Source organism: Mirounga angustirostris, unplaced genomic scaffold, assembly GCF_029215605.1.
Source record: "Mirounga angustirostris isolate CCGP_5_RB_7025 unplaced genomic scaffold, mMirAng1.0.hap1 SCAF_3, whole genome shotgun sequence".
Taxonomy (NCBI): Eukaryota; Metazoa; Chordata; class Mammalia; order Carnivora; family Phocidae; genus Mirounga; species Mirounga angustirostris.
In genome coordinates this window covers 129,745,637-129,771,536 of record NW_026991711.1, presented here as the reverse complement: position 1 = coordinate 129,771,536, position 25,900 = coordinate 129,745,637, and the positions used below count along the sequence as shown (strand labels likewise).

Below are 25,900 nucleotides of genomic sequence, written 5' to 3'. Positions count from 1 at the left end.
AAAGAATATCTAAGGCTTTATTCTAGACATTAGGGAAACTGAAGCCTCAGTTTAAATAATTTTCCTAAGATAACACAACTACTTAGTAACAAAGCTGAGATTAGTATCCAAATTTCCTAATTCTCAATTCAGTTCTTCTTTACTCCAAGGGTTTCCTATCTAACTGCTATAAATGTAATACTCTATTTTCAGACTGGCTTTGGGATTCAGCATTTATAATCTCCAGCTTTTCCGTGAAATAATGGAACACTGAATACATTTAAGAATCCTTTTTGGTTCAGAAAGATTTTGTCATGCATGAAGATCATTTACAAATGTGATAGAACTCCATAAAATTCTGAAATTTACTGAAATATTTACATTTACTAAAAATTTTACATTTACTGAAATACTACATTGTACTTCAAGTATTTCCATATATTTGGCCCATATAGAAAATATGAGTAAGATGTAAAAATTTCTCAAGAGCAGGGGTTTTGTAGCCTATTTGTATCCTTAGATACACCTAATATAGATACTTAAGTATCTATTGAATAATATCTAAATGAAGAGATTTAATTTCAAAGAAATTACTTCCCTTTTAGTGAGTCTCAATTAGTACACTGAAACTGGGTAATTAAAGTCTTCTACTTTGGGACAAGTTATGTTATCTTAAATGAGTCTATTCTTCTTTACAAAGCCAGGGCGGAAATATGTGGATTAATATAACCTCAGTAAATGTAGAGATAAAACTGTTTTTGAAAGTACAAGTAAAACATACTTAAAAGAGCTTCACCAGTCCATCAGGTATATTGATGTAAAAAAACTAAAAAGCTACCAAAAGCTTACCAAGGGGGGAAAAAAAAAATCTGAGGTGTAAGTAAAGTACTTCAAACCAGAAGGAATAAGCTTTCAAACCTTAAAAAATTTGTGTAAAAAATGTAATCTCTTCAATTCCTTACCTAAAAGTAAAAGGAGACTGCAATGGGATATCTATCCAACCTCCTACCATTTATTCATTTATTTGATAAATGTGTTGAGCACCTAAAAAGGGCCATATGCCATTTTAAACAAAAGAGGTATGAACATGAACAGACCAAGCCCTATTAGGGCTTACACCTTGTGGGAGGAAGGAACAAACAGTAAAGAGGTAAACAAGTAATATTTAAAAATAAGCTATTTTGTCACAGGTGATATGATTGTTTTTCCTATTTGGGTTTTTGCTTCTTGGCTTTGTTTTTTGTCATGAAGAAATGTTTCACATTGATTTGGTCAAATTTATCAGTCACATTTTTTTCTCCTTCTTGGTTTTTGTTCATGCTTCTGAAGGCCCTTTCTTATCAAGATTATTAAAACATTTTTCCAGGTTTTTCCCCAGTTTTACAGTTTGAGTTTTGTTTGTGTTTCTTCATCCATTTTTATTTTATATTTTAATTTTTTACCAGTCTGAAATTTATTTTGGTATAAAGTGTGAGGTTAGGATCCAATATTATTTTCCTCAAAATGGTCTCTCATTTATTTTTTTCACCTCTCATTTGAAATGCTACCTTTATCTACATGCTAAATCTCAGCATGTCTTAGGCCTAATTTGGACTTTGTCTACTAACTTCTTTGTCTACTAATATGACAGCTTTAATTATTGCAGATTTATAATTGGTTTTAATTCTAGTGGGGTCAGTCCTCTCTGTTCTTCTTCTTAAAATAGTATTTTAAGTTACACTTTTTCATGTTAATATTTTAAAATGTATGTAGTTCCAAAAGACTCCTACACAACTTTTTTAAAAATATATGAAAAAAATTATTGGTTAGCACCTAAAATAATTATAGTATTGCTTATAATAGTATTTCACTTTATTCCCTTTTTTTTGACATCAACAATAATATATCTGCAAATATTGAATTCTTCTACTTTTCAAATCCATATAGCTCTTATTTCTTTCTCCAGAAAATGTTAAAAAAATAACATTGGTAGTGGACATAGTCTTTTAGCCCACTTTAATGAGAATGCTTCTAGATTTTGCCATCAAAATTTATGCAAGTGTTTGGATTGAAATGTATCATTGGAATGCATGGAAGTGATTACATGGTTTTCATTTCAACTTGCTCATACTGAACCTTAAAAAAAAATTATCTTTAGCCATTTTAAAGAGAAATACATTCATATTATATGGTTCATTAACCAATCACAGAACTCCTAGGGTCTTCTTCAGAACCATCAAATCCCGCCTGCATTATTTCTCTTTCTCAGTCTCACTGCCATAGGAATGCAGAAAGGTGTGGATGACAACTAAACCATCCCCCTGAAACTTCTAACAGAGAGTTTTATATATTTGCTATACTGTGAGGCACCTAGATTCATATAAATTTATACTAAAAATTCAGTCTTTGTCAAAGGGCTTCTGTTACACTTGCACACATTAGCAAGAGTGCCTTTTATGTTTAGCACATAAGAGATGAGGATAAAAATACTATATATTGAAAGGTTGGGGACATGTTTGCTGAGGTGGAAAACACACTGGACTAGAAAACAGAAGACATAAATTCTAGTTATGGTCTTGCCCCTTGCTACCTTTTCCTAGACTAGTCATTTAACCACTCAGACAGAGATAATAAGTAAAAAAGCACACTACCAATATGTGTTGGTATCTTCAAATTTTAAGTACATTGCAAATCTTTAAAATTATTTATTTCAAAATTGCCTTTAAGGTATATTAAGTTTTTTGCATTAGTTAACTCAATAAATGAGTTTTTGTCCTACACAAAACAGAATGAGGTCTATTAAAAGAAGCTCAGTTCACTAAGGCCCCACTTCTCTAGGCACTCACAGAGTCACCCCACTGTGGGGGGGGTTATATGCAAGTGGGTCTCCCAGCCTTTGAATCTCGAATTTCCTATCCATCTGATTTTGGCCATTGCCTTTCTTTTCGTTTCAAACCATAAACTTCCTTACTTCAGGTTGTGAGGAATTTGCAGCCACTTCCCTTTAAATGCCCAGTTCGCAAATAAAGGACTTGGAGAGCATGAGGGAAGTCTTCCAAAAGGAGATCCAGAAGCCTAAAGAAGCTGTTAATGTTTCCGAGGCAAAGGAGCCCAAAACATAGAAGCCTGCATGTTCTCGAATAACCTTTCCCATCTTTCCAGTCTTCTGTAGCGGCGAACAGTAGACAGAAATGACTAGCTCAATAAATTATCCTGCCACTAGTCATTTATTTTTCTGTTAAATTATCTGAGATGGGGGCGCCTGGGTGGCTCAGTAGTTAAGCGTCTGCCTTCGGCTCAGGTCATGGTCCCAGGGTCCTGGGATAGAGCCCTGCATCGGGCTCCCTGCTCCGTGGGAAGCCTGCTTCTCCCTCTCCCACTCCCCCTGCTTGTTGTGTTCCCTCTCGCTGTGTCTCTCTCTGCCAAATAAATAAATAAAATCTTTTAAAAAAATTTCTCTGAGATGTATGCTAAATTAAACAACAAGGAAAAAGTGGCTCCATTTGCTTTTAAAGCTTCAGTTCTAGTTTTTATGTCACCCTTTAAACCATGTGTTCTTGGGCAGATCAGTCTCCATCCAACCATTACAAGGATTCATTTAGATCCATTTTCAACAGCCCTTCTTGCAAAAATTAAGCCCCAGTGCCTTTAAACCATCCAGCGGATATAATGAATTAACTCCTCCTTATGCATCAAGGAAAGTACTACCTTTGTACAATCCTTGCAAGAACTGGGCACCTGGGTGGCTCAGTCGTTAAGCGTCTGCCTTCGGCTCAGGTCATGATCCCAGGGTCCTGGGATCGAGTCCCACGTCGGGCTCCCTGCTCGGCGGGAAGCCTGCTTCTCCCTCTCCCACTCCCCTGCTTGTGTTCCTGCTCTCGCTATCTCTCTCTCTGTCAAATAAATAAATAAAATCTTAAAAAAAAAAAAACAATCCTTGCAAGAACTGAAAAGATAGTCACTTAAACCATCTCCTGTGTTTTGTGGTTCAGATGAGGAACAAATTTTTGATAATGTATGCAAACGGTTAAGATATGGTTTTGAAGTCAGATCACTTGGGTTCAAGATCCACCCAATTTCACCTCTTATTACCATGCATCCCTTTTCTTGGGGGTGGGGTGAGGGGGGCTCAACTCCCTCACCAGTGAAAAGGCAATAGTAATGGTATCTACTTCTTAAGATTTATATGCATAAGGCACTTAGAACAGAACCCTGCATATAGTAAATGTTCAATAAATGTTATACTGAAAGAAAATCTAAGCAAATAAAGTGTCTTCCTCTCAAAAAAGGGCGTGTCTTCTTTAACCTTTCATATATTTAAATAAAATTTAGTATATGTGTAAATATCAGAAGATGTATTATCACTATGAATTATAAGTCCGGAAGTTTGGATAAACATTTCTTCATTATTATGAAACTACAACATGGTCTGATAACATTTTTTTCAGGTAAAATTATTCCATTATTTATTGATCCAACACATATTAACTAAAGCGTATTTAACCAGACAGTATTAGGCACAGTAAGAGAAGAATGTTTCATCCCAGCGCATAAAAAGTTTATGTGACCTGGAAGGGGAAAGAAGATATCTAATCAATTGATTCTATTAAATGGGAAATGCCTCCAGTACACATAACCAAGATACTACATAAGTTCAGGAGAGAAACCTGATTTCCAATCAATGATATTAAGCACAGATCCATGGAGGATCTGGCTATTGAACCAAATCCTGACTCATCAGTGATATATGCACAGGTTGAAAGGGGTTCCATGGGGTGAAATATCTTATAAAATGGGCAAAGGTTGTTTTCACTGGTAAGAAGAGCAATAACATGAAATGAGGCTGGCAATATAAGATGAATCACTACGTGGAAGATGAAGGCTGTGCCAAGATATGTCTGAATTTCATTTAGTTGGTACTAAAGAATAGACACCACATCCTATGCCTTTAGCAGACAGTTTATGTCTAGGTGAACTATTAATATCTTTTCTTTTTGCAGGTTTCTTTGGTTAGCTTGGTAGCCAATGCTCTCGGCTACTCAGAACTTGGTGCCATTAAATCCCTACGGACATTAAGAGCTTTAAGACCTCTAAGAGCTTTATCCCGGTTTGAAGGCATGAGGGTAAGAAGAACAAAAGCTCTCTGATGATTCATATCAGAATTAAATGTAGGTAATGATTTAGATACAGAGGAGTACCATACTCCTCTGATATTTACTTCATAGAATTACAGAATTTCAGAGCAGGAATCTTAGATATCATTAAGGCCAGCGGCCTGAAATTGAGATTTATTTCAACGGGTCCTCAGAAATTGTTTGTGGCAGAACTAGGACTGGAATCCAAGTCTTCTGATGATAGTTAAAGATGTTTCCACAACATCCAAAAAAAACATGTACTGCCATTTATTTCTTTTCATTGCTTATACATATTTAAATGATTTTTTACTACTGACATTCATCCTAGTAGGGGTTTTTCTTCCTCCCATTAGGAGGTTTGATTCCTCAAAAATCACTGGTAATGAATGAAAGGTAAATGGTTTTTGTGTGCTTTACTTCTTCAATTAATATCAGTAACAAAAATACTTGTTGTACAAGAAAACAACTCTAAATCGTAGCCTCTGATAAAATCTATACATCCTAAGCAACCAAAATAAGGGGTTAGAATAATTAACTAGGCATTTCAGGAAACCCCTGGGGTTTGTTTTAAAGATTGCCCTTTTAAGTGAGCATTCTGAATGAGTTTCACTTTTTCCATAGCATGTGTATTTTCATCTTTATTTTCCAGCTCTCTTCTTTAGCGTATACTTTATGCATCTACACATAAAGTACACACTTATTTAGATACACAACCACTTGTCACATCCCTCAAAACACTATTTAGCAAAGGCCAGGTTTGTTTAATACAGCATGCAAATGCACATGGATATTGAATTTCTCCCTGGCCATAAGGCTTTTATGTTAGGTTTGTTTAGAGCAACAAAAACACTGCAGCCTTGACTTAGAGATTCACTCATCAGGGATAATGAAACCACTCTCCAGACTCTCCAGAAGCACTGTAAACAAAGAAATACTTGTTTTTACATGCTAATTTCATTTCAGTGCCACTTGGTAAAAAAAAGTCACAAGATAAAATTCATAAAAATTATTATACAATTTCAAGTTCTATTTGACCAATCTTTGCCATTACTGACACTACGTAAGCCCTCATTTGCTTGCATGGTTTCATATTAACAATTCCTTTTTGAGGGAGGATAGCAATGAACAAAATAAGAAACTTATAAATAAATTTGTTCTCATCTGAAAAAATATTCTGTTTGGCACTTTTATTTATTTTTATTTTTTTATTTTTTAAAGATTTTATTCATTTATTTGACAGAGAGAGAGACAGCAAGAGAGGGAACACAAGCAGGGAGAGTGGGAGAGGGAGCAGCAGACTTCCCGCGAAGCAGGGAGCCCAATGTGGGACTCGATCCCAGGACCGTGGGATTATGACCTGAGCTGAAGGCAGACGCTTAATGACTGAGCCACCCAGGAGCCTCTGTTTGGCATTTTTAATTCAATCCTATTGACAGAATTAATGTTCCAGCTATGAAATACAGTAAAATGTGTCATGCAGTCATTTGATAAGAAAATTTGTGGAGGTCATTTTACACAAATTTTAGTAACAAAGAAATATGGCAAGTATAATATATATAACTTAATTTCTAAAAGAAGTAAAATTCAAGTAGCATATGAAATTTTTACGTTTTTGGATTTCAGGATTTGATGTCAATTTAAAAATTTTTGGTGATTTCTAACATAACATTTACATTATTTTAAAATAAAACAATAGTTTCATTTAACATAAATGCTTAACAAAAGAGTCCAATATGAATCAGATTAAATTAGATAAGAAAAGATACTGTCAACTTCCCTAGTGATTTCAAAATACATCTTAAGCTTTTGAATTTAATGAGAGGATAGGTAACTTAATTTCTCCTTCATGAAACAGGTCAGCTTAGGTTGATGAAGTAACATGTACCCCAAAGTGAACATTTGAGAGATTTAGAATAATAATGAGGACATATTTGGTATTTTTATGTCCAGAGATAAATTCCATCTCATTTAATATACTTTTTTAAATTAGGATTTACCAAAAGAGAAAAAAAGAACCTTGTAAATTCTTAACCCTATTCTTTATGGTTATAAAAAGTTGACTTGATCTGAGAAGGCAGATTTAAGGCTTTATTAATACTTTTTTTGCAAAGGGTTTGTTTAACCATGTTTTCAAATCATCATTCATTAACACTCTTGAAAATTAAAATGTATTGCTGAATGACAGTTATTTCTTCTGTTGGTATTTAATGCATTTTTTTTCTTTTCTCCCCAGCATACAAACATTTTCTGACTCCATCTTACTACATCAGGTTTTTATTTCTTTTCACACTTTGTCATATTTTGCTTTCCCTAAATCCTTTAGCTCTTTAGTTGTGTCACTGTTTGTTTTCCCTCATCAAATATGTCCTAGAAAACATTGCGAGAAACAACTTATCCACCTAGATTTTTATTTAACTCTTTTCATGCCCATTTTAGCATTAAAAAAATAAATGAAAAGAATGGTTTTCATTTTAGCAATTTGTAAGCAGCCTTATCCTCATTTTCTCTTCCAGGTTGTTGTGAATGCTCTTGTTGGAGCAATTCCCTCTATCATGAATGTACTCTTGGTGTGTCTCATCTTCTGGCTGATCTTTAGCATCATGGGTGTGAATTTGTTTGCTGGCAAGTTCTACCACTGTGTTAACACGACAACGGGTAACATGTTTGAAGTTAGTGAAGTCAACAATCTGAGCGACTGTCAGGCTCTTGGCAAGCAAGCTAGATGGAAAAACGTCAAAGTAAACTTTGATAATGTTGGCGCTGGCTATCTTGCATTGCTTCAAGTGGTAAGTTGCCACTGTATGAGTTCTGGAAACATTTTCAAAATGTTTTACAAAAAATCATTTATCTGATGTTCTTTGTTTGAATAATTAATATCTGACAGTACAAAAGTAGTTGATGATAACACTTATACTATTAACTTAACTTGACTTTAAGATGTTTTGCAGTTACTTTAATATGTATTTCCCCAGTTGTTCAGCTTTTAGTATGTTTTAATATGGCCTTATATTCCTGCTTCCCAGTTTTTTTCTTATTATATTACTGAGTGCTACTACACTGTTTTTTGTTTTTCTTAGCAATCATTGCCAAAGGAGCAATTTTATATGTTAAAATAACAATGTACATATTTTAGTGATGAATTAAATGTTTACATTATTAGCCAGAAAATTTACTGTACTAACATTTAAGGGGTATGGTTCTACTATTTGCAGAAATACGAATCTTATGGAGTAGATTTCAAAATGTATGATGTTTAATAATTTTGACTTAATTGACCACATATTAACTAATCAGTAATTCACTAATGAAAACAATTGAGTTGTGTTTAAACACACTATAGGTTTGAATCACAGAGCTTATATTTTGGTATAGAAAGGATTTGAGACTGAGAGGGGTATTTTATGAATCAAGCCTCTAGTTAAATTTTTGTGTAGAAAAAAATTAGTATCTTCCAAGAGAAACAAAGAAAATGAATTCCAGACTCTAAATACAATCATATTCTACTTCAATTCAATTCCTTTCAATCTCTTGATAGAGAATTGTATTATATCATACAAAAACTTACTTGTAGTAACACTATCAGATTTTCATATGGTAAAATGGCATATTCTTGGATTAGGTTTTCATGCAGAATTCAAATATGTATTGTTCACAGGCCACATTTAAAGGCTGGATGGATATTATGTATGCAGCTGTTGATTCACGAGATGTAAGTATCACTCAAATACATTTATAGTTACAAGATTTTCCATAGTGAACATTTGTAATAATTTAAGTGAATGACCAAGGATTTTATACTAGATGCAATCAGGACATTTATAATTGCATACAGAAATGATCCTCTTAAGTTAATGCACTTCAATAAAGATGATATTTTGATTAATATATGTCTGATATACGTATCTAATATGGATCAGATGCATGGATCAGAAGACATCAAACTGGTCCATAAGTAAGACTCAAGATCAAGAACATTGCTCATGAGAAAGTAACTTGCCTCTCCCTATTCCTGGACAGTATGATAAATCAGAGTTTGTGAAGTTAACTTCCAAAAATATAATGGAAAAAGCAAGCAAGTTTCAGGGAAACTCAATTTTGAAAATAGGAATTAAAAAAAATTCCTCAGAACATATATGCATTCCTCTTAGAAGTTGATGTTCTATTATTAAAGCCTTATCTTCAAGAACCAACATCTCCAGACCACCCAAATTTAAAATGCTGCAAAAAAAAATTATAAAACTAATAATAGGTTCAAAACATTTCTTGTTATACCCCTGTTATTTACTCTAAAGAAAATGTACAGTAAACCACAATGGAAAAATATATTCAAGAACAAGCATAAAAATTACAAGCTTTCATTATCCTAGATCATACTAGTTTGAAAAAAGAACTTTTTTGCAGAACAGTAACTCAGGGAAAGGCAAAAATAACTCTAGATTAACAACACTCACCAAATTGTTAACTTAGTTTAAGTATTTATTATGTTTTTAAATATTATTTTAATATTTTCAATATTATTTAGGTAAAACTTCAGCCTGTATATGAAGAAAATCTATATATGTATTTATACTTCGTCATCTTTATCATCTTTGGGTCATTCTTCACTCTGAATCTATTCATTGGTGTAATCATAGATAACTTCAACCAACAGAAAAAGAAGATAAGTATTCCTTAGCTCTCAGCTTTCCCCATTCTGAGGTTCTGTCTGTTGTACTGCCAAATAATCAGGATACCCATAGTCAAGACAGACTTAGATCATTTTTATATTCTTTTCAGTTCACTATGTGGTCAGTTCAGCTGCGGAGTTTCCAGCCTCTAGCTGGTGGTTCCTCTCTAAGTTCATCCTCTGCAGAGCTGCTATAGTGTCTTTGTGACAAAAAATGTGACCACTGCTTCAAAGCATCCAGTGGGTCTCCTCTAATGCTTACCCTTGCTTACAGAGAATTTCAGGAATTATTTCCACCCAGTTTTCTAGCTTCATTTTCTTTCACAACACATCTCTATATCTACTTCCCTACTCCTCAGTCATTATCTGCCATCACCCTATCACACGTTACACACATAGCTACATGGATTTTTTTGCCCTTTCTGTACAAGCCACGCTCTTGTACCTCCATGACTTTACATAGGGTATTTTCTTTTCCTGGAATGCTTTGCCTAGCATACCTCTAATCATCTGTTAAGGCCTAGCTTAAGGGTATCGTCCTATATAAAGCCTGTTTCTGAGTCTTCAGGGTTTATTTTGATCTCTGCAATACTTTTTTATATATCCTTATACATTTTCCACCTGTTTTCATTTTCCTACTCCACGTGACAACAAGATATTGGTGTCTCATATATCTATTTAATTCTGATAAGTTACATTTTCTAGCACATGGAAAGTACTTAAAATTATTGAATAAAGAAGGAAAACAGTGAAATGGGCTAAGAAAACATTTTTTCTTTCACAAAAATATATTTGAGACTCCTGAGCCTCCTTCTAAACATAATATAATCAAATTAGGATCCTGTCCTAATCAGAGATTTATGTGATTATAGGTTTTACATAATAGTAAAGTCCTCAGAATTTCACATAAAGGAGAAAAGCAGTCTGCTTTTATATATATATGTGATAATTTCCATTTAAAAATTGAGAAAAGACTAAAGACTCAGAAATATTTTTGTATACGTGCTGTTGTAACACATGTTCAGATTATAACCAGTTTTATACTGTATCTTTACTTTGGAGGTCAAGACATCTTTATGACAGAGGAACAGAAAAAATACTATAATGCAATGAAGAAACTTGGATCCAAGAAACCTCAGAAGCCCATACCTCGGCCAGCAGTAAGAATTACTCATCTTCTTTAATATTCTAAACCTTATTTCCATATGATGAAATTGGCAGTGCTCTGGATGAGAACATACTGAGTGATATCACCACTGTATAATATGCCCTAATTGTAAAGTTCATATTGTTTAACACCATTCACAACTGCCACACTCGATAAGAATTACTAAGTTCTTAAAAAGGAGGTAATGCTCTTTACAGTTTGTCAATTGAAAACGTCCAACTTGAGGTTCCCAATAACTGCTTCCAAAGCAGCATTCGTATTCCTTCTGCCACCTACTGCTTCCAAGAATGTACCCAACCTTGTTTCATGGCACCCTCTTGCCATTTAAATAGATGGAGTCTGGAAAACTCCCACCCCACCCCATCACTTCCCTCTATACTATTTGTTCTCTCCATTTGTATGACTAGAAAATACTCTTAACCTTCTTGGGAAGGAAAAGGCCATCATCAAAATAGTTTGTTTCACCAAATACAGAGAAAAGAAAAAGGCTTAATCAGAATGCTTACTATGTAGAGCTTCATAATATATGAAAAGACATAATAACGATGGATTATGATCATAGAGCTGTACTCTAACTTATCTATCTTAGATGGGTAAGGAATAAGGAAACTGAGGCCCGCAAAAAATCGTACCCAAAGTCATAAAGCCTGTAATTGCCAGAACTGGGAGTTAACAAGCCCTCATGAATCCTATCAATGACTTCAGTTTACCATATTTTTAAGAGTTTTGGAGTTGATGTTGGAAGCGACCAAGGGGGGAGGTAGGGCAGGATACACAAAAGACCATAAATCTGCTTTACTGAAGGTCATTTAAATATATTTAAAAGAAAGAAACTTGGTCAATTCATGAAATTGATTTTCACTAAGCTATGAAATTTTATTTTATATTTTTATTCTAAATTATTAAAAATTTATTTTCCTAATAGAACTATATTTCATGACCATAAATGTATGTGACTCCTGAGATGATTGCTAATAAGACAAAGAAAAAATGTCATGCATTTTTGTTGAAGCATAGATAAAGAACAGATGAAGAAAGATAGATAAATAACAAATACACAGACACACATAGTTAGAAGAGGTAGAATAGATAATGACGGACATATTTTCAAAGAGGGAGAGATGGAAATAATATATAATATATATAATGTATAATATACATATAATATATATGATATATAATATATATAATATATAAACCAAAATTCCTAAAGTATTGATAAATGAATTAGGGTATTCATCCATCTAAAAGTCTGTCTGTATCAACCTACTTTGTAAATCTTCATTATGTTTTCATAATTTTTTTGTAAAAATTATAATTTTTTTTAAATCAAGCAAAGCCCATGCATATTAACAGCCAATTGCCACCAATTTATGTCTTACTGAGTTTTGTCTTCCCATGGAACTTAAATATATCAAATACGTTTTGTTCTTATCATATGACTTTTTCATTTCCTTCTCGTATTTTAATGTGAAGAGACATGGAGCACAAAGAATTGTTTGGACTAATGTGAGAAGGGTGTATATCTCATGGCCATATATGGAAGGACTTCACCTGCAGTTTTACTAGATCATTATTTATGAAATATGCATATTAACTTTCTCTCTCCTCTCTTTCTAGAACAAATTCCAAGGAATGGTCTTTGATTTTGTAACCAGACAAGTCTTTGATATCAGCATCATGATCCTCATCTGCCTCAACATGGTCACCATGATGGTGGAAACTGATGACCAGAGCAAATATATGACTCTAGTTTTGTCCCGGATCAACCTTGTGTTCATTATCCTGTTCACTGGAGAATTTGTGCTAAAGCTCGTTTCTCTCAGATACTACTACTTCACCATCGGCTGGAACATATTTGATTTTGTGGTTGTGATTCTCTCCATTGTAGGTAAGAACAGTTTAATTACAGAGAGGTACCATTGTAGGTAAAGCTCCCCAAAGCCTGACAGCTGTGCAACACGGAAATGAGATCTGAGAATGTTAATGTATAATTCTAAAGTTTACCACTACTGCTCATTTTCCTCTAACTGAAGAATGTAGGTATTCAAAAATAGAAAACAATATATTTAGAGATTTCAGAAATAATCTTTGTTTGTAATCAGCACATCTCATGTGTGGAGATAACTTTCCATAGTAAATGAGCGTATATAATCTTAAATTGCCATGACACTCTGAGATTATTTAATTTGTTGGACTTTCCAAAAATCTATATTGGTTTATAACGTTATAGAATCATTTAATAAAATTCTGTAATCTTTAATTACTAATATTAAGGAGTGGACCCAAATATTTAGTAAAAGTTTATACTCGTAACAATCTTGCTGTTATCATAAACCTTGCAAAGATAAAGCATTCATATAAACATAAAATATTCACTCTTTAGCTGATTTCTATATTTTTCTATAGGCATGTTTCTGGCTGAGCTGATAGAAAAATACTTTGTGTCCCCTACCCTGTTCCGAGTGATCCGGCTCGCCAGGATTGGTCGAATCTTGCGTCTGATCAAAGGGGCCAAGGGGATCCGCACGCTGCTCTTTGCTCTGATGATGTCCCTTCCTGCCTTGTTTAACATCGGCCTCCTGCTCTTCTTGGTCATGTTCATCTATGCCATCTTTGGAATGTCCAACTTTGCCTATGTTAAAAAGGAAGCTGGAATTGATGACATGTTCAACTTTGAGACCTTCGGCAACAGCATGATCTGCTTGTTCCAAATTACCACCTCTGCTGGCTGGGATGGATTGCTAGCACCTATTCTCAACAGTGCACCACCTGACTGTGATCCTGACACAATTCACCCTGGAAGTTCAGTTAAGGGAGACTGCGGGAACCCGTCTGTGGGGATTTTCTTTTTTGTCAGTTACATTATCATATCATTTCTGGTTGTGGTGAACATGTACATCGCTGTCATCCTGGAGAACTTCAGTGTTGCTACTGAAGAAAGTGCAGAGCCCCTGAGTGAGGATGACTTTGAGATGTTCTATGAGGTTTGGGAAAAGTTTGATCCCGATGCCACCCAGTTTATAGAGTTCTCCAAGCTCTCTGATTTTGCAGCTGCCCTGGATCCTCCTCTCCTCATAGCCAAACCAAACAAAGTCCAGCTCATCGCCATGGACCTGCCCATGGTGAGTGGGGACCGGATCCACTGCCTCGACATTTTATTTGCCTTTACAAAGCGTGTTTTGGGTGAGAGTGGAGAGATGGATGCCCTTCGAATACAGATGGAAGACCGGTTCATGGCATCAAACCCCTCCAAAGTCTCCTATGAACCCATCACAACCACTTTAAAACGCAAACAAGAGGAGGTGTCTGCTGCTATCATTCAGCGTAATTTCAGATGTTATCTTTTAAGACAAAGGTTAAAAAAGGTATCAAGTGAATATAACAAAGAGGCAATTAAAGGAAGGATTGACTTACCTATCAAAGAAGACATGATTATTGACAAATTAAATGGAAACTCCACCCCAGAAAAAACAGATGGAAGTTCCTCTACCACATCTCCTCCTTCCTATGACAGTGTAACAAAGCCAGACAAAGAAAAGTTTGAGAAAGACAAACCAGAAAAAGAAAGCAAAGGGAAAGAGGTCAGGGAAAATCAAAAGTAAAAAAGAAACAAAGAATTATCTTTGTGATCAATTGTTTACAGCCTACGATGGTAAAGTCTATGTGTCAACTGGACTCCCAGAGGTCTATGCCAAACTGACTGTTTTAATAAATACTCATGGTCAGTGCCTATAACAAGACAGTGACCTCTCCATCACTACAACTCTGTGAGTCAGGGTATCAACAAGATTGACAAGAGGTTGCTGTCTTCATTACCAGCTGACACTGCTGAAGAGAAACTCATTGGCTATCTAGACTGTAGGGATAACTGTGCAAAGTGATCGTTGTAACTACACCAAACACCTTTAGTACAGTACTTGCATCCACTCTATTTTTAACTTCCATATCTGCCATATTTTTACAAAATTTGTTCTAGTGGATTTCCTTGCTCCCTAATTCATAGTTTATTCATAATACTATGTCACTATTTTTGTAAATGCAATTTAAGTTGAGAAAAAAGCATATAAGAGCCCTGTGTTCCTACTCCATAAGTCTCTCGAATAATTAGCAAAAGTGTTTTGAGAGATAAAATTCGTGCTCAAAACCAGAAAAAAATATTCTAATGTCAATAATTTCAGGTACTTCCGTTTTCTAGATGGCTTTAATTTTGAAAGTGTTTTAGTCTGTTACATTTGTTTATATCTGAACAGTTATGTGCCTGTAAAGTCTCCTCTAATTTTTAAAAGATTATTTTTATGCAAATATTGTTTCCGCAAGTGCAAATTTTATTCTAAGTTCCAGAGCTCTATATTTAATTTGGTTAAATGCTTTCCAAAAACAAAATGAAAAAAATCTAGAAAAAGTATATCTAAAGTGTCACTTTAGAATAGTTGTCCCACTTTCTGCTGCAGTATTGCTTTGCCATCTTCTACTCTCAGCAAAGCTGATATTTTATGTCAATTCAACACACCCTGTTATGTAAATAGTTATTTTATCCTGCGGTGCATGTTTGGGCAGGAATATATATATATAATATACATATATTATATATATATATATATTCTGCTAAACAATATCTTTTAAATCAAATATGTACCACAGTGTATGTGTCTTTTGCAAGCTTCCAACAGGGATGTATCCTGTACCATTCATTAAACATAAATAGTTTGAAGACTATCACTAATGCATGTTAATATTGCCTATGCTGCTCTATTTTACTCAACACATTCTTCACAAGCCTTGGTTAGAAGTCACATGTTGGTAGAGTGAATTCAAACAGCTCTATCCAGTATGTCAAGCAGAATAGCTTGCAGTTACTTAAAAGTATCTTTACTTTTGCATTTTTAATTCAACTTGAATGTCACATGGTGTCTCTCTATATTTCAAAGAAACACACTGAGTACTGCCTATTGTCAAAACCTATACTTCATATTTTGCTAAAAATATGTCCAAAACTTGTTTAAATATAAATAATGTAAAAATATGATCAATTTTATTTGTTGCATTTTGTACATAAGAAAATTATTTTCAGGTTGATGACATGGCAATTTATTTTACTTTATGCTTTTGCTTTTTATTTTTAATCACAACTCCAAACTTTTGAATCCGTAAGACTTTTCAATGAATAATTTCCTAAAATAAAAGTTAGACAATGGGTTTTGTGGATTTCTTTGCTATAATCTATTTTCTACCATTCCAATAGGAGATACATTGGTCAATATTCAAACTTAGATCATTTTTTACCAACTATGGTTGCCTCAATATTACCCATTATTCATGGAAATTTTTTTTTACTCAAACTTTTGTAGTATTTGCTTATGCAGACTAGTCTTATTTTTTTAATTCTTGCTACACTAGAGCTATTAGAGGAATAACATGGGCTCTGTCCTTTTTAGCCATGAACAAAGTGGCAAAGTTGTGCAATTACCTAACATGATATAAATTTTTGTTTTTTGCACAAACCAAAAGTTTAATGTTAACCTTTTACGAAACTATTTACTTGTAGTGTACTAATGAACTGCATGCAGGGAATTGCTATTACTAAAAAGAATGGTGAGCTACGTCATTATTGAGCCAAAAGAATAAATATTTCATTTTTTATTATATTTAACTTCTTGGCCTCTGTTTTTTTTATTGATGGATGTTTAAAATATACATAATTAATGACACCTGTACTTGATATGACATTTGTATACATAAAAGTTCACATGGATTTTATAACAACCTAATATATGATCCACCAAGGAGTACTACAGAATAAAAGCTATGAAAAGCAGTTTTTGTGAACTTTTTTGTGTGCAAAGGATCAAATCCACATGTTCCAACTTGCAGTTTCAATAATAGTAGCTATTGACAATGGTTGTCAATACCAATTACTTCCCTTGGCTGTAAGCATTTTAATCTCAACTCCTCTCAGTGTTATTGATACCACCGCCAAATTTCTTGGTAGGTAGCAAAGGTTACATACTTTGTTATTTAAATGTGTTTTATGAACTCCTATTTACATATAAAGTATTAATGATGCAGTGATTGAGAATTTATGTTAACTTTTTTTTTTGGTCCCTTGGATTTATGTCATCTCAAAACAAAATGTTTATTCTCAGTGGAAAACCCCCGTTGTTAAGGCGAAGTAGATCTAAATATGCATTTCATAATTTCCTCAATGTAAATGATATAAACTGACTTCAGAGGAATTCATTGGCTACTTTCTGCTAAAGTCAATTTTCAGATCTCACCAACACCACAGAGAAGCCAAGTATAACTTTGCAAAACCCTTAGCCTTTTTAGGCATCCCATCATATAATCTTAGCCAAGTATTCTATTAATTGATATACATTATAGCTAAATGATTGTCTTCTAAAATAATCACAAGAGCCTTCAGCTGAAAAAAAAAAAATACTTTAAAAAATATACCTATCTAGCTAACAGATAATCTGAAAATACTGTTCAAATATAGAGCTGTTAATATAGCTTAATAGATTTTTTAAAAAACTAATTCCACAAGAAAAATGCTTCTATTATTGAACTTCATGACAAAATTGTTTAAAATAACATACTAGAAAAAAATTTAAAAATAAAATAACATACTAGAAATAATCAACTTAGACACAGAAATAATACTATGAAATTAAGGAAACTTAAACTCACCAATAAGTGATACTGAATGGCTGCCCTTTAGTGAGGGAAGAACATTTGTATGGAGGAAGAAAATGGGCATTCCAGTTTTTAAATATTATAGCCAAAAGATAATGGCTATATAAACTTATATGTTTACTAATTTCCAAATAACTAGAATACAATAAAATAACATGAAAATCACTCTTGTGCATTTCAAACCATTCAGTAGTAATCATAAAGAAAGTTCTTGCTGACCATTTTTGCAGAAATGGAAAATACCAAAAAGACTGAAACAAGAGTTCCAACACTTGTCTTTCAATATCAGTTCTGGCATCAAATTAGCAATGTTAATTCAGACAAATCAAATTCTGGCCCCTCAGGTTCCTCCTCTGTTGAAAGAGGCTATTGTCTCTAATAGGTCTTTAATTCTAAAATCCTATGTTCAAAGTCAACTTGTCTATTCAAAGTGATTAATCTTCCCTCTATGGGTAATACTTAAGGAAAAAAATATGAATTGTCAATAAACCTTTTAAAATATTCAGATAAACTTAAATAGACAGAAACACATTTGGCTTTGACCTTAGCCCCATTAAGAAGAAAGTTTTCTTGTCCTCAAAGATTTTATGCCACAAAATGAAGGATGCGTTAAATAAATGAAAGAATGGCTATCATTTCTTCTTAATGGTGTTATAGATTTTTAAAAGACAACACCTGATATATAACAAAAATGAGGGGCACCTGGGTGGCACAGTCAGTTAAGCATCTGCCTTTGACTTGGGTCATGATCTCAGGGTCCTGGGATAGAGCCCTGCATGGAGCTCCCTGCTCAGTGGGGAGTCTACTTCTCCCTCTCCCTCTGCCACTCCCCCTGCTTGTGTTCTCTCACTCTCTCTCTCATATAAAAATATAAATAAAATCTTTATATGTAAGTGTATATATAACAAAAGTGGTTAAAACAAAGCCACTAAAAATTTACAACTTTACTTGTAAAATTGTCTAGAACCACAAGTGTACTTGCTTCTTGTCATTAACAACTGCCACAAAACTTCAAGACGGGCTTAAGTCTTATATTCCCTAGAGTACTGTTTTTATTACAAAAGAGTAAAAGACACACATCATTTTCTTATACTAACATCTAAAACATTTTATTTTTTTCAAAAACTTTTGTTGTTACTGAGTCCTATGGATCCTTTTGTCAGCAGAGCTTCTCCCCTCCTCTTCTCTGCAGAATCTCTGTTCTCCATAATTTAGCCAGATGACATACTGAAGTACATATCTGAAATCTTCTAAACCTGACAGCACCTCATTGCTCAGAAAATCAACTTCCCCTTCCATTATGGAGTAAAAACAAACAAATAAATCCCTGTGTAATATACCCCTTACCTATTCTACTGTAACATCCATCATTGGCCACCACTCAACAACTCATGCCTCCTACCCCTCAGAATCACACACTCTCTAGTTACATAATGTTTTGACATCTCTCCTGTCTTGGACATCTGTCTACTGTCTTTGCCTGAAATGTCCTACCTTCTCTTTTTTTCCCTGGCAAATCATTGCTTATCTTTCAAGAACTGTCTCAAGTATCATCATCATTTAGGAAGCTTCCTCAGAGTTCCCCAAGTAGAAATAAATCATTTCTCCCCAGATTTCCTAATGTGATCACACTGTGCTGTATTACCTCCTTTGCATTTATCTCCTCTTAATAGATTGTAGCACATCCAATGTATGGGACACATGTCATTAATTTCGTCACCTTTTTTTCCTTTAGGACTAGCAGAATATGTGACTATCAATGTTCAGATATATTGCTAGTATAATTGATTCTTGCAGAAACACACAAATATATTTAGGTGCCAAACAAGAAATACTAATAAACTTTTTCAGGCCTTATGGAGGACAATTCTCAAATTTAGTAACATGTAAATTCAGACAATCCACCTTTATAATCAGCTAAATATATACAAATATCTTGGAAATACCGTACACCTAGTAACTATGTTTACAAGTAATGTTTTTTACCTAGCAAACACTACTGAAACAAAAACTCTATCAGTGAAATAATTAACTCTATCAGTGAAATAATCTTATTGAGTTATCTTCAATAGATACATGTTGCATAGATAAAAACAGACTCAGGTTTCATCTCACTATCTTGATGTAGATAACCTTAACTTTAATAATTCATGAGTACACTGGTAATATACTAATAACTTCAGGAATTTGCTAGATATATGTATATTTCACCATATATTGGGACAACTATCCTAACCTCCCCCATCATAAAATATCTAAAAATGGAGGGTAAAATATTGTTAAAAGACCATTTTTAATGTACAGTTGGGCTTACAAGAAAGCAAGGGAAATTCCCTGGGGCTAATGGAGAAAGGCAAACAAACACTGAAGTCAGATGACACTTGGTGAGCTTCTATTGATCCCAGTGACCTACAGCTTGGTTTAAATTGCCTACATACAAGAAACAGAACACAAAGATTTGGCTCCAGTATGGGTTAGAGATCCTGAATAAATTCAAGGCACATAACAGCTACACACTTTTTTTTCCCAAAAGCTACACACTTAATAAAAGCATTTTCAAAAATCAATATTGCAAAAGCAGACAGGAAGGCAACTTGGCAAGCAAATTTTTCTGTCTTGCCTTAGCTCTGAGTTTATGCAGAAAAGCCTCTCTTCAGACTCGTAGCTATTGGTCCAGAATCCACTGGGTTTATGGCCCAAATTTATATTATCTGCCTAGTACAGAATACTACAAGCCAAAAATTCAAGTTGCTAGTGGTGCCAGGCTTCTGTGAGAAACTAACTGAAATCCTTTCTGAAAGACCACACCTCAGCCCAGACCTCAAAGATTTCCCACAAATAAAAGTTCAAGAAACATGAAATCACAGTAAGAGAAATAACCAAACAAACAATGAGAAAACAAAGCTGCCAGATGAGAGACGGAGAACTTATCAACAAATTCTTCAGATATAGGATATAAGTATATTTAATAGCATTTTAAGAAAAGGAATTAGGGGCGCCTGGGTGGCTCAGTCAGTTAAGCGTCTGCCTTTGGCTCAGGTCATGATCCCAGGGTCATGGGATCGAGCCCCACATCAGGCTCCCTGCTCAGCGGGGAGCCTGCTTCTTCCTCTTCTTCTGCCTGCTGCTCTGCCTACTTGTGCCCTTTATCTATCAAATAAATAAAATCTTTAAAAATAATAATAATAAAAAATAAAAAGAGGGATTAAAGTATGAATAATGGTGAGAAATAAAATTTATAAGACATACTTGAATATTATGCCATTTCTAGAAATAAGGAAAGTAAAACCATCTGTAAGACTTAAATATCGGGTTACATGGAACTGAAGAGAGAAATCATGAATTAGAATCTGAAATACAAGCAAAACAGCAAAGGCAAAAAGGTAAAATGTATGAAACCCTTAAGAGAATTTCAATAAAGGTGAGAAGGTATAAAATACCTGGAATTCCAAAAGAAGAATTAACATATTAGGCAGAAGTGAGTATTTGATTACAAAATGATTAAGAATTCCTTATTATTGATAATAGACACAAATCCTAACATTCAGGAATCACAAAAATCCTAACTAAAATAAAAGAAAACCATATCCAGGCAACTCTTAATAAAATTTCAAGACAATAAAGTACAAGAGAAAACCTTAAAACTAAATAGGATAAGAAGACAAAACAGAACAATTCAACTATAACAGCAATAACAAAAATATTGTAAGAAAATGTCCGTTAAAACTAGTATTTTATGCCCAGAAAAAAAATATCTTTAAGAATAAAAAAAGAGGGGCGCCTGGGTGGCTCATTCAGTTAGGCGTCTACCTTCATCTCAGGTCATGATCCCAGGGTCCTGGGATCGAGCCCCACATCAGGCTCCCTGCTTGGCCGGGAGTCTGCTTCTCCCTCTCCCTCTGCCCCCTCTCCGCTCACGCTTTCTCTCTGTCTCTCTGTCTCATTCAAATAAATAAATAAAATCTTAAAAAAAAAGAAATGAAAATATTTGTTACTGGGAGTTCAAGAATTCTAATTATATTGTTCAGGAGGATGATAAAGATAGTAACTTTTAATTTTGCTTACAATGCTTACTAAAATTTTAAGGGTATACATGGAAAGACAAATGGGATAAAATGATTAAAAGGGTACAGAAGAAAAATGAAATAGCTTGACATTTAATAAACTTAAAAGCACAAGGAGGAGAAAAATATGAAAAATAAGACAAATGGAAAGTACACAATAACCTGGTAGAAATTAATAATAGCCCGTTAGGAGTGCTTACTATGTTCTAATCATTTTTTCAAATACCTTACATGATAATTCTCACATTATCCCTATTAAGATAAGAACTATTTGAAGAAACTAAGACATGGAATATTCTCAAATTGCCCAAGGGATGCATTGCTAGGAAGAACAACAATAGGGATATTAATCCAGGAAATCTGGCTCCAGATACAATCTTTTAATCACTGTATCATAGTACTTGACACCCAGAATGACTGTGTTACAAACTCTACATGAAAAATCACACTGTAAGGGATGCCTGGGTGGCTCTGTCAGTTAAGCATCTGCCTTCAGCTCAGGTCACGATCCCAGGGTCCTGGAATCAAGTCCCACATTGGGCTCCTTGCTCAGTGGGGAGCCTGCTTCTCCCTCTGCCTGCCGCTCCCCCTTCTTATATGCTCTCTCCCTCTCCCTCATACACAAATAAATAAAATCTTAAAAAAAAAAAAAGAAAAATCACACTGTATTCTAAAAATGGTACACTCTGGAGAACAGCTCCAACACAGAATACAATGTAACACCATGGTATTGGTGATATCTATAAAAACATATTAATAATATGCCAATAATTACTAGTAAGTACATTGAACTGTTCAATTAAAAGGCAAATCGGGTTGATTTTTACAAGGCAGCTATTTAAAACAAATAAATTCAGAAACATAAAAATTCAGAAAAGTGAAAAAGTAACAGGATTGGGAAAATATCAGACAAATACTAACAAATATTCGTTAAAGAAATTGAGAAAGACACAAAGAAATGGAAAAACGTTCCATGTTTGTTTCTTTTGCTCTGCAAAAACTTTTTATTTTGGTGTCGTCCCAGTAGTTCATCTTTGCTTTTGGTTCCCTTGCCTTAGGAGACATATCTAGAAAAATGGTGCTATAGCCAATGTCAGAGAAATTACTGCCTGTGCCCTCTTCTAGGATTTTTATGGTTTCAGGTCTAATATTTAGGTCTTTAATCCATTTTGAATTTATTTTTGTGTATGGTGTAAGATGGTGGTCCAGTTTCATTCTTTTGCATATAGCTGTCCAATTTTCCCAACACCATTTGTTGAAGAGACTTTTTCCTATTGTATATTCTTGCCTCCTCTGTCATAGATTAATTGACCATATAGTCATGGGTTTACTTCTGGGCTCTCTATTCTGTTCTATTTTTTTTTTTTTTAAGATTTTATTTATTTATTTGACAGAGAGAGAGAGAGACACAGCGAGAGAGGAAACACAAGCAGGGGGAGTGGGAGAGAGAGAAGCAGGCTTCCCGCCGAGCAGGGAGCCTGATGCGGGGCTCGATCCCAGGACCCTGGGACCATGACCTGAGCCGAAGGCAGACGCTTAACGACTGAGCCACCCAGATGCCCCTTTATTCTGTTCTATTGATCTACATGTCTATTTTTGAGCCAGTATCATATTGTTTTGATCACTACAGCTTTGAAGTGTATCTTGAAATCTGAGATTGTGATACCTCCAGTTTTGTTCTTTTTCAAGACTGCTTAGTAATTCCACTACTGGGTATCTACCCAAACACAAATTCAAAAAGATACATGTACCCCTATGTTTATTGCAGCATTATTTACAATAGTCAAGATATGGAAGCAACCCAAGTGTCCATTGATACATGAATAGATAAAGAAGATGTGGTATATACATACAATAGAATATTACTTAGCTATAAGAAAGAATGAGATCTTGCCATTTGTAACAATATGGATGGATCTAGTGGGTATAATGCTAAGTGAAATAAGTCAGTCAAAGAAAGATGAATACCATATGATTTCATTCTATTGTGGAATTTAAGAAACAAAACAAAGAAAGAGAAAAAGAGACAAACAAACAAGACTGTTAATATAGAGAACAAACTGGTGGTTGCCAGAAGTGACATGGGTAAGAGGATGGGTGAAACAGGTGAAGGGGATTAAGAGGACAATTATCTTGATGAGCACTGAGTAATGCATAGAATTGCTGAATCCCTATATTATACACCTGAAACTAATATAACACCATATGTTAATTATACTGGAATTTTTTTATTAATTTTATTTTAGTATGTTATGTTAGTCACCATATATTACATCATTAGCTTTTGATGTAGTGTTCCATGATTCATTGTTTGCATATAACACCCAGTGCTCCATGCAGAACGTGCCCTCCTTAATACCTATCACTGGGCTAACCCATCCCCCCATCCCCCTCCCCTCTAAAACCCTGTTTGTTTCTCAGAGTCAACAAACAGTCTCTCATAGTTCGTCTCCCCCTCCAGTTTTCCCCCCTTCATTTTTCCCTTTCTACTATCTTCTTGTTTTGTTTGTTTTTTAACATATAATGTATTATTTGTTTCAAAGATACAGGTCTGTGATTCATCTATACTGGAATTTTTTTTAAAAGTACAAGTCTTATTTACTAAAATTTACATAACATTGCTGAAAACAATTAAAGAGGATCTTAGTAAAAAATTTAAAAATTTTTAAAAATGAAAACTAGAAAATAGAGTTTGATAATATAAAATTACTACACTATAGTAATTGTGAAATGAAGCTAAAGTGGTACTTAGAGATAAATTTATAAACAGAAACCTTTTTGTTAGAAAATAAAGATGGCTAAAACTTAGTGAGCTGAGGAATAATTTTAAAACAAGGGAATAATTCCAAGGCAATTAGAAGCAAGATGACTGACAGATAGATAGAAAGAAAACTTAATGAAATACAAAAAAAAATATGTATTAAAATGAACAAAAATAAAATTGGTTCTTGGAAATAAAATTAATATAATTTAGGGCGCCTAGGTGACTCAGTCAGTTAAGCATCTACCTTCAGCTCAGGTCATGATCCCAGGGTCCTGGGATCGAGCCCCACATCGGGCTCCTTGCTCAGCGGGGAGCCTGCTTCTCCCTCTCCCTCTGCCTGCTATTCCACCTGCTTGTGCTCTCTCTCTGTCAAATAAATAAATAAAATCTTAAAAAAAAATTAATATATTTTAAACCTCTGGCAAGACTGGCCAAAAATGGTAAATGATATGAGGAATAAAAAAGGCACAAAATCACAGGTATTGCTGATATTAAAAATAATAATAATAATGGAAAAAATGCAATAGACTGCTTTATACAAAAGTTGTGAAAAATAGGCAAAATAAATACATTCTGAGAAAATTAGCACACCAACAGTGAAAATAAAATAGTAACAAAAAGTTTTGTAAAACTTCTAATTTTTAAGAAGTTTAATTAATAGTTAAAATCATTGCCCCCCCCAACCTACAAAGAGAGACTAGACACATATGGTATCAAATTTCAAGCAAATTTCAAGTAAAAGATAATCATATAAAAACTCTTCCACAGATTAGAAAAAGAAAAAAATATGCCCAAACCCATCCTAGAAGCTAAACTAAATGTTGATACCAAACCTAGACAAGGACAGTAGCAGAAAGAAAAATTACTGGCCAATTTTACTCTTAACATAAATGAAAAAAAAAATAAACACACACACACACACACATATATATACATATATATATATATAAAATCCAAATCCATCAATATATTAAAAATGTAAAATAGATGCATCTTTTAGAATGGCAGAGTAAGAGACTCCGAGGACTCTCTCACTAGCAAAACAACTATTTAAGTGGTGAAAATTATTAAGAACAATTATTTAACTTCTAGAAATTCTCTTAAGAGTAAGTATATAGTGAAGTGAGAAGCATTTCTTCAAGAAAATCTACTAAATATCGTTAAGAACAGTGAGGGTCTGTGGCATTTGAGCCACAACTCACTGTCTTCCCCTGCTCCCAGTTCCATGTTACAAAAGCTTTATCCATTTTGAATTTATTTTTGTGTATGGTGTAAGATGGTGGTCCAGTTTCATTCACTCCAAGAACACAGGACTCCCTCTGCCCCAGTGCCCGGTCAGAGGAACAAGCTGCCTTTATTTCTCATCCCCACCCCCATTCCCACCCCCCAGCCACATACTGCAGAAATTCTATTCCAAATAGGCCTAACTGAGAGGACTGGATAACTCTT

At 34.2% G+C, this 25,900-nt stretch overlaps 1 protein-coding gene across 1 annotated transcript in view; it reads left to right on the top strand.

The window, feature by feature from the left end:
- SCN3A (sodium voltage-gated channel alpha subunit 3) overlaps window positions 1-16,575 on the top strand; it is a 116,837-nt gene extending 100,262 nt beyond the window's left edge. Inside the window, exons 22-28 of the mRNA XM_064586640.1 lie at window positions 4,959-5,081; window positions 7,607-7,879; window positions 8,749-8,802; window positions 9,616-9,753; window positions 10,815-10,919; window positions 12,548-12,818; window positions 13,337-16,575. Of these exons, the coding sequence (XP_064442710.1) occupies window positions 4,959-5,081; window positions 7,607-7,879; window positions 8,749-8,802; window positions 9,616-9,753; window positions 10,815-10,919; window positions 12,548-12,818; window positions 13,337-14,532 (2,160 nt within the window). The 3' untranslated portion in view covers window positions 14,533-16,575. The remainder of the gene's footprint in view (window positions 1-4,958; window positions 5,082-7,606; window positions 7,880-8,748; window positions 8,803-9,615; window positions 9,754-10,814; window positions 10,920-12,547; window positions 12,819-13,336) is intronic.
- Window positions 16,576-25,900: the final 9,325 nt, after the last annotated feature.